General features: G+C 41.6%; 1 protein-coding gene across 2 annotated transcripts; it reads left to right on the top strand.

Annotated features, from left to right (window-relative positions):
• The first annotated feature begins 3106 nt into the window (after positions 1-3106).
• Positions 3107-8228, top strand: LOC100383221 (uncharacterized). Of its 2 annotated transcripts, XM_008660627.4 has the most exons (15): positions 3107-3436; positions 3593-3669; positions 3772-3854; positions 3956-4003; positions 4245-4354; positions 4997-5081; positions 5186-5459; positions 5658-5834; positions 5956-6059; positions 6336-6574; positions 6671-6807; positions 6886-6983; positions 7078-7470; positions 7566-7706; positions 7784-8228. In XM_008660627.4, the coding sequence occupies exons 2-15, from the start codon at positions 3606-3608 to the stop codon at positions 7964-7966; spliced, it is 2136 nt and encodes a 711-aa protein (XP_008658849.1). In that variant the 5' UTR covers positions 3107-3436; positions 3593-3605; the 3' UTR covers positions 7967-8228. The 2 variants fall into 2 exon arrangements, with proteins under 2 accessions (XP_008658849.1, NP_001348894.1); NM_001361965.1 differs by having other exon boundaries at positions 3233-3436; positions 6671-6983; positions 7784-8200.
• Positions 8229-9560: the final 1332 nt, after the last annotated feature.

The raw sequence follows: 9560 nt of genomic DNA, 5'->3' as shown, positions 1-9560 counted from the left end.
GTGCACACCGGACAGTCCGGTGAATTATAGCCGTACGTCGACGATGAATTCCCGAGAGCGATGAGTTCGCCTGTAAACGGCCCACCGGACAGTCCGGTGCACCACCGGACAGTCCGGTGAATTATAGTCGTACACCGTTGTCGAAGTCCCGAGAGCAACCACTTTGCTCGAGCCAGCCTGGCGCACCGGACACTGTCCGGTGCACCACCGGACAGTCCGGTGCACCCAGACTGAGCAGTCTTTGGCTGCTCGAGCCATCTCTTCTCCAACTCGATTTTTTCTGTTTCCAGCACTTAGACACAATACATTAGTCCATAAAACAATGTACTAAGTCTGAGAAACATACCTTTATCCTTGATTTGTACTTTGTCCACCTTTTTACACTTAGGCACTTGTGTTGGACACTAAACCACCAAAATACTTAGAAATGGCCCAAGGGCACATTTCCCTTTCAGTTAGTGAGAACTAAAACCAAGTTAGGATGTGAAGAGAGAAGAAGAGAGAACTCTTCACTTGGTTGCTTCTTTAAGATGAGTATTAAACTTGGAAGCAATACAGTAATCACAATAAGTAAATGGATAAGAGACACAACGATTTTTACCATGGTTTAGCCAATGCCCACTCCACGTTGTGGTGACCTCCTTTGGTCAATGGTTGCACTCAAGTACTTAACCCCTCTCAAGTGATCCAAAGATCAAACTTGAGTGTCACAGATATCTTTCTTATACCAAAATCCCTTTGTGAGGAATCTTCACAAAGTGGAGTCTCTCATGCCTTACACAAATGATTACAATTAAAATCGGAGTAAGGATGGGAGTAGAAATGCACACAAGATCACAACGCAGCAACACCACACACACAAGCAAAAAGAGAGAGCGTACAAAACAAAATGACAGAGTTACAACTCAAGAACGTGCCCAAATCTCTCTCTAGCAAATCAAAAGCATGGTTGCAAAGGTTCAGAGTTGTAGTGTGTTCAAAAAGTGCTTGGGTAACAACTCCATGCACATAGGGCGTCCTTTTATAGCCCCAAGTGACCAAGGAGTCGTTTGATCTTCATTTGGAAGGTCCTGGTTGCCTTCTGCTCGTGGGTGCACCGGACTGTCCAGTGCACACAGGACACTGCACGTAGGCAATTTCTTTTCTTCCCTAGCGAAGTCGGTTGTTTCCGTGCATGGACCAAGGAGGAGCAACACCCTTACACGGGTGCTTCAACAAGGATTAGTAGCGAGTATGAAGTCTCTAAGACCTTAGCAAAACATTGAGGAGTCTTTTAATTATTTATTTAATATACACATTTATATTTGAGAAATTTAGTTCAAGAATTACATTCCTAGAATTTCTATGCTAGTATAGAATTGAAAATTAGGGTGCCAAACTTTTTATCACATCAATAAGCACTCATGGTGAAGTTTGGACTTGATGTTAGGATTTAATTTGTGCAATAAAATTTAGAAAATCTCAATTCAACCCCCTCTTGGGCATCTTGACCTTTTTCTCCTTGACACAAGTGAGCGAGCAAAACACCCTTTGATTCTATCCTCCTCACCACTCGCCATCGTGTTTTTCCTAGCACAGTAGAGTTCTTGCTACAGTGTTAAGGTTGAGATTTATGTTGACAATAACATATCGCTTAAATTGAGGCATAATGTGTCTATCATGATGCCCATTGTTGAGACCAGCCACTAAACTTGGAGTCCACCTTAGTAGGTCTTCAGAGCAAGGCTAGAGGAGTGACACGTGTCGAATGATGGTGGTTTCCTAGCACTCAAAGAGGTGCTCATCGTAAAGCTCCCAAGGTGTCATGTGAGTTGAAAGGACCATGAATAGGAGTGGAGCCAGTGGTGACATCACATATGACCCCACTAAGGTTGTCAGACTAGACCGTTCGAGAGAGTTGTCTAGGCAATGCCAGAAGAGGACAATGAGTCTGATCCGACCCTAGCCCTGCTTGAGGTAGCGGAGGGATGGACTACGCAAGACCGCACAATGTCCATGATGCGGTGCATGGTCAACCACTGCTAGAGTCGGTGTTAGAGACCACTACTCTATCGACCGAGAGTGTCTACGAAGCCATGTCAGTGCAACACATTAAAGTGCACCATGCCCTACCGGATGTGCCAAATATCGTTATGCTACGACATCATGATACCAAATAACCAGAGAGAGAGAGAGAGAGGTGTAGGCCTAGGACCACTATAATAGATGCTGACATGATTGCATGCACACACACACACACACACGATATAGAGTGGTTTGGGCCATCTGAGCATAGTACCTTATGTTCTCTATGAAAGCATCTAGGCTTATAATCACGTGTATCTCAATATAAATATATATCAATCCACTTTAGTTGTCACACAATTACAAAAACCAAACAAGATCCTTACATGACGTCTTGGGAAGTGTGTAAGGGTTAATGTATAAAACCCTCATCTTGTAGGACGTGAGCATGATCGACATGGGCTTGCCCCCGAGGATGTAAGATTGACACCAAGTCAAGTTTATTGTAATTCAATCTTTCGCTGATGGAGTTCTAAAAGACATTTTGCAAATAAACAAAATATGCCTATTTTGGACTTTGACAATTGAGTTTTAAAAGACATTTTGCCAATAAACAGAATATGCCTTTTTTGGACTTTGACGACATCCATACTAGAGGGCTAGGTTATGGGGTGGGAAATAGGTTACGACTTGTGAAGTTACTTAGGTTAGAATCAATGGAAGCTTTACATGTGTTCTATGAACATCAAATAAGCTAACATATCATAGTGTAAATAAAGAGACAGGTAAAAAAGCTTTATTGGTTGAAATGAGTTTCATGAGGGTAAAATAATACTCCGTCCGTCCCAAAACAGTATTCGTTTTAACACTTTATTTATGTCTATATTCAAATGGATGATAATCTAGACACTTATATAAAACACATACATCAAGTAGTGTATGAATCTTATAATAGCTTAAAACAAATTCTAATACATTAAGCAGTGTATGAATCTCATAATAACCTAAAATGAATTCTAATTTGGGATAGAGGAGTATCTACAATACACGTGATCTTGGAAACATGACTTACAAGAAACCAATGCTCCACAGATTTTATGGGCATTCTGGTCCACTGTTACCCATTCGTTTGCCTGATCCATACCAAATGGTAGTAGCGTTTTGCAATCGATTACCCATTCTTTTGCCTGATGCATAGTAGCCATTCCCCATTCCCACATAGGAGTATTTTCCAATCCATAACCCACGTCTTGAACCATCAAAACGTTTCCCTTTCCCGTTCCGACTCCCATCCAAAATCCATTCACCGCCTGCCTTTTCTTCTCCCGTCCACCGTGTGCGGGCTGCGGGGAGCGCTCTCCTGCCGCTACTAGGCGACCGCCGCCGCCGTCCTACGTGCTCGGGTCCTTCCTCGGCTATCAACACCTACCAGGTATGCGCATCCGTTCTCTCCCCTTCCTGCTGTGTGAAACTGACCATCGGACCCTAACTTTGTCTACTTGTGTATTTTATTCGGATCTAATATAATTACAAGTTTATATATCTATTATGCCTAATAAATTCTATTTTTATTTTTATTTTCCAAAAGTTATAGGGCGTACATGTGCACACGCATGTCCTTCACCGGGTCCGCCCCTGAGTCTTCCGATCCCAATAAGCAACCTGGTTCGTTTTTTGTGAACTATTTTCGTATGTTTTTCAGACTCCCTGTTTATCACAGTTCTGAATTTCGCCTGATAGTTTTTGCGCTGTGTCTGATTCATGTAGCAAAAAAGCAGACTCGACAATGGGCAGCGTGGACACACCAAGAGGAGGAGAATTTCTTCAATGCACTGCGGCAAGTAGGGAAAGTAAGAGGCATAATTTCTGGATACAATGCTCTTCTGCTATTTGCAATCTAATTAGCACATAACAATCAATTGATGGGTAATCTCATATTGTTTTTTCCTAGAACTTCGACAAGATTACACACCGTGTTCAGAGTAAAAACAAGGATCAGGTATTTATTTTTCAACCAAGATGTTTTAGGTGAAACAGATATGCACTAGACTGAAATTTTGTTATGTATGAGTTGTTCTAAGGACTTCCTGTCTTTATGATGACTAGAGTTTACATTTTATATTACTCTAAAGATGTTTAATCTTTTCTTGCAATATTAGCCTATCTTATTATATTGAAGTTTTAATTTTGTTGTATATGAATCTAATGTAAAAAGATTCAATGCTTTATGTGCCATACAGGTCAGGCATTACTATTATCGTCTTGTTCGACGCATGAAGAAGCTATTGGGTCCTAGGTTCTCACTTGATGCAAAAAACTCCAAGGATACCATTGCTGCTATGCTTCGCTGGTAATTGAATATATCTCGTCATCTGTTAATTGCTTGATAAAGTATAGTTCATTGTTGATTTTATTTATACACCATAGAAGCAAAAACTAGCTGTTACTTTGTAATGTTTTATGCGTTATCTCTTTGGCATATGATATTTATAGGGACTTGAACATCTTGTCTTTCTATTACAGATCATGATGGTAGATTGTATATAGCTATCTATGGCATCTGGAGGCTGTGACTACCACTCATTATAGTTCCGCTATGTAGTGGATATCTTGCCATATTTACTGATTTGTTGTGTACCTTTCTATTGATTTTGACGTGCTTGGTTTATTCTTGTGTTACATACACAATCTAAATTCAATCTCTAGTCATTTAGCTTCATAATAATTTTGCAATGCTTCTGCATTATTTCATTTGGATAAAGCCAAAATCCATCATGGCTGTGCATTCATTTTAAAAAAACAATTCCATTCCAAACTGTACATGAGGTTTCCATCTCATATGGCTCCTCCCTTCTTTAGAGAACTCTTTTCTTAATAATTCGTGAAAACAGGTAACTTAGCTTTTGTAGAAGGCGAGTAAATAATGGCAGTTTCGTTTAAGGATATGCTTGCTCAATTGCTGGCAGTTCAATATTAGCTGGTTTTGATGCAGGTGGTCTCTGCTTGAGAAATTTAGCTGCAGTGCATCAAAGCTGCACCTGAAGCCTCGGAGGTTCAAAACATTTGTAGAAGCATTGGTGAGTTGCTTTGTCCCCAACTCCCCATGTTTTTTTTCTCATTATAAAATGTTTCAGTTTGTTTCTTCTTTCTCATGCTATGTGTATCTCCTTTTGTTTGCTAGGGAAAACAACTGCTGAAGGACAGAAATAAGTCCAGGAAAAAGCATTCACGAGTGGATATGTGCATATCTTCTCCATCTCCAGTTATCAGCAAGGCTCCTGGGGATGAGACTCCTCCTGTAAAGTTCTTGTCAATAGATTCTCAAAATGGTAGCAGAGTAGCATCTCCTAAAGGGACAATTTTCAAGCGGATTGCAGAACCAATTTCTAACAAGTCAGGAACAACTAAAGGGGACCTCTCTGCCACAAGAACCGTGAAACAGAAAAGGAAGGCAGGTGGGCGCATGTTCTCTGTTAGTCTGTTCTTTTGTTATGACCTAGCCTTGCTTATCTTTTGCCACACAATCTGTGTGATTTGAGTCTCGGTGAAATCGTTGATGATTGAAACTATCAAACTATCATGTAGAAGAGCTCTCTAGTGGTGAACCTTTGTTACATTGCATTAATGTGGATAGATGGTGACCTGTGTTTTAGGTGGTGCTGTTGCATCTGCCGCATATAAAAAATGGGAGAGAGCGGCCATGGCTGGTGTTTCTTTAGTTGCTGATGCGGCTGAGGAGCTCGAGCGCAACACGATTAACCCAGGCATGTTATGTAATGTTGATGCAAGAACACTGACTTCATCATCAGACAGACTTTCTACTGGTGATGGTATGGCTTGTAGCAACTGGATTTTAGTTCTTGTAGTTGTTGAACTTTGTTCAACACACATTGAAATTAACAGTAGCAGATACAGGTCTACTGTCATGATGTTTTTGTTCTGCATTTGCAGGCATTAGCACAAATCATATGAAGGAAACAGATTCACAAGCACCTGTGAAGCTGAAGCTACAGTTATTTCCAATAAACGAAGCTACTCGAAAGGCATTGGAGAAGGTAAACATTGTTTCTCGCTACTAGCAAACTGCATATGAATCACAATTTCCCTCAGTCGCTGTATTTTTAACATGACAGTTGTTACTCGTGAATTATTGACCGAGCACTCAGGTTCTTGTTGTTGAATTCATGCATGTTATAGACGAAAGACGACAAATAGCTCCCTTTGCATTTTGCGCAAACTTTTCTTTGTAATTGATTTGGGGTCAGTTCTGTTCAGTTCTCCAATCTGTGAGCAATTTGAACATTACATGTTGCCTTTTCTCCTCTTATCAGGATGACCATAATCCTCATTTAGAGCTCACATTAAGCTCTAGGAAGAAAATATCATCTGTGCTAGAACATCTAAACCGAAAATGGGGTAACTCAAACATCGCATCTGGAGAGCTTATTCTTTTTCCGTATTGTGCTAATCAAGAGGATTTGGCTACATATCAGAGATGGACAACAAGAGATACTGTTGCAGTCGCTGATGTGTTTCTTTCTGTGAATAGCCCTTCTGTTTTCCGTTTAAGGTATATAATTTCTCTGATCGATAGAAAGTCGCAACCTAATGGGTCAGTTGTAGATGCATAATGATGCTAATTTTGTGTCAACATTTTGTTGTTAAGGTATGGTTGGTTTTCCCTTGTTGAGCTTGGAGCAGGAGTAAGTGACATATCTTTAACACATTTTGAAGATTGCATGAGACCGGAAGTCATCCAAGTCAAATCACCATCAGGAGATAAGGCTTGTGTGCAAAAGGATGGTACTTTGCTCAGTAATTGCACTCATGAGTCATATCCTTGCAGTTCAATGTTATTGCATATGACACCATCCAGTACAGGCAAGAACTCTGAGCTTCCGGATCAGCCGGCTAATGTGCCCCACTCTCGGTTTGGCAGCCAAAAGCAAGTGCAGGTTCCTGTAACCCAAGCTTTTGAGGTTATATTTTCTGTCTCTTGCATCCTTCTGACAAATAAACGTTTCTATGGCCTTCCTTTCTCTTATTATAACTTAGTATCCACGTGTACTTCAGGATGATCAGGGAATGAATTGTGTGGCAATATCTGAAGTAGAGTGGGCAGATACCCTTACAGATATCAGTGTTGAGCACTTACTGACAGAAGCATCCAAAGATTTAGATTGCGTGGGGACTAGTGTAAAAGATCCTTTGTTTCTTGAGAATCCATGCAGCTATGACTCGTTTGATGCTGTTGTTGCCCTTCATGCTTCTCGTTATCAAGCATCAGAACAGCCAGCCCATGCTCCCCATTCAAACATATGGGGAGCAGAAGAAACATGTGATGAGTTCAGTTTTAATTTGTCAGCCTCCAGGAAGCAAGAAGGGTCAAACACTTCTAGCAGCTCTCCTGATACTGACAATGAAGTTCATCCTTCAAATTCAGAAGGATTTCGAGGTTTTCTTCAGGTCTGCTGACATCTTTTGTGTTCTCCTAGAACCAAAATAAGTTTATACGTTTGAGTTGTTGACCTTGTTTATTTATGTATTATTTAATGTATTAGGACTTGACTGGACGAGAGACTGATGCTGATAATCCTTGTAATGATGACGCCAAAGACGAAGAGGAGTTTTATGCTAAATCACCACCTCGAAATGACAAAACTAATGAGTTGAAGGATCAACCTTTAGCTGACATATATTGGGTACTTGATGAAATTATAATGTTCTTTTGTACTGGCATTATCTTAGCTGAGCTTACATTTTTTTCTTTTCTTGGCAGCCTGATTCACTCGGACCACTGGACTTGGACATACCGGCCGTGAGATATCAAACCGATGACATACTGATAGGGGACAGTCAAAGTAGTTGGAATTGGAACCGCCTGATGGCAAATAGCCTCGATGCATTTCGAAACCTGTCATTCTTCTCGGATAAGAATGACTCGATTCCGTCGATCATGTAGAACTGGGGATGTTACGGTTTCTACGACTTGCTGTGTTGGTTAGGAAGGAACCTCCAATTCTGCATTTCGCTGAAGAATATCCAACAGATGCGGATTTGATGCATACGTGAGGTGCTCGTGCTGTTGTAAGATAACATAACGGATGTGCTAACCACTCCATGTAATTGTGTTGTCCTTGTACATAAAGCACATACAAGCACTTGGATACAAGTAAAGCTTCTGGGGTTCGTGTATAAGATCAGTTTGCCTAATGTCCATCAAATGATTGTGCACTTCTTTTTTCCGGTTTACATCTAAAATAGTATGCCCACATGGGTTATCCCAAGTCCTGGGTTCGATTCCTATCGGGAGCGAATTTTCAGGCTTGGTTAAAAAAATCCCCTCGTTGTGCTCCATCCGCTCTCGGGTTTCGATGTCCTGTGCGCCACCCTCCGGTTGGGCCATTGCAGAGTGGACAGTTGACGCCGACCCGTTAGTGATGGGGGCCAGGGTTCGGGGATTTTCTCGGCCGGGACCATTGTTTCGGTCTCTTCTTATATGGAATACCGGGAGGGCGGTCTTTCCCTCCCCGGCCGAGTTATCCCACGGCAATCAGATCGGATGTGACAATGTAGGATTTTTGTGGACTAGTTGAAAACTCCATGGTTGATTTTGATAATTAAGATAATTTATAGACTAATTTTTACTTTACTGTTGTATTTAAGACACCTTTTAATATATTAAAGCACCGGTTTTCGTGGTTCAACGGTTCCATTGTCGTTGTTTTTAAGAAAAAAACTTCTACTCTTATGTAATAAACCCGCAGTCCAAGTGGCCTAGATTCACGTCACCCATCAGTCTTTATTACTATATTAAAGTATTAGTTTTCGTGATTCAATAGTTCTTTGTAAAAAGTCCTTATATTTTTATGTACAAAAAACCCTTATACTCCCTCCAGTTCAGTAAAGGTAGTCGTTTAGGACATGATTGTGCATACCAAGGAGTGATTAATTATCATAGAGTTTTCCCTGTTTGCCCCTATTAAATAGGGATATGGGTGCATTAACGTCATTAAAACAATTAGGCTTGATTGGTTGCTGCAGCAGCTCCAAGGCATTCTAGACTAGAGGTCTCAAGTTCGATTCCTCTTAAATGCATATTTTTTTGTGCAATTACTAGGGGCAACAACGTCCAAATCCCAGACCTACACGTGCTATGACTTCTTTTTGTGCACGCTCGGTCACGCGCAGGATGACTTCTTTTACTGCACCGGAGGGAGTACTTTTATGTAATCAACCTGCGGTCCAAGTGGCATAGATTCATGTCAGCCACGAGCTCGCCCTAACATCTCACACCAATCCCTAGCGATCATTGCGCCAATCGCCTCTAGCCTAACAACCATAGTGGCACAGGCGCGCAGGCCCACCCCACCACGCTAGGCCTGGCTCATCACCTCTCGTTGTTGCTCTCCCCTGCTCCCCTCTCGCTAGCTGCCCGATCTCGCCCACCCTGTTCGGCTCGTCATCTCTCGTCGTCGCTCCAGTCATAGCCTCCTCTTTGTCGGCCATGTCATTGGTGCCGAGCGTGCGGGCGTCGTGCAGCTTGCGGGACCAAT

This window comes from Zea mays, chromosome 9, assembly GCF_902167145.1.
Source record: "Zea mays cultivar B73 chromosome 9, Zm-B73-REFERENCE-NAM-5.0, whole genome shotgun sequence".
Lineage (NCBI taxonomy): Eukaryota > Viridiplantae > Streptophyta > Magnoliopsida > Poales > Poaceae > Zea > Zea mays.
The sequence above is the reverse complement of the archived record's forward strand: the minus strand, read 5'-3'. Positions and strand labels throughout refer to the sequence as shown.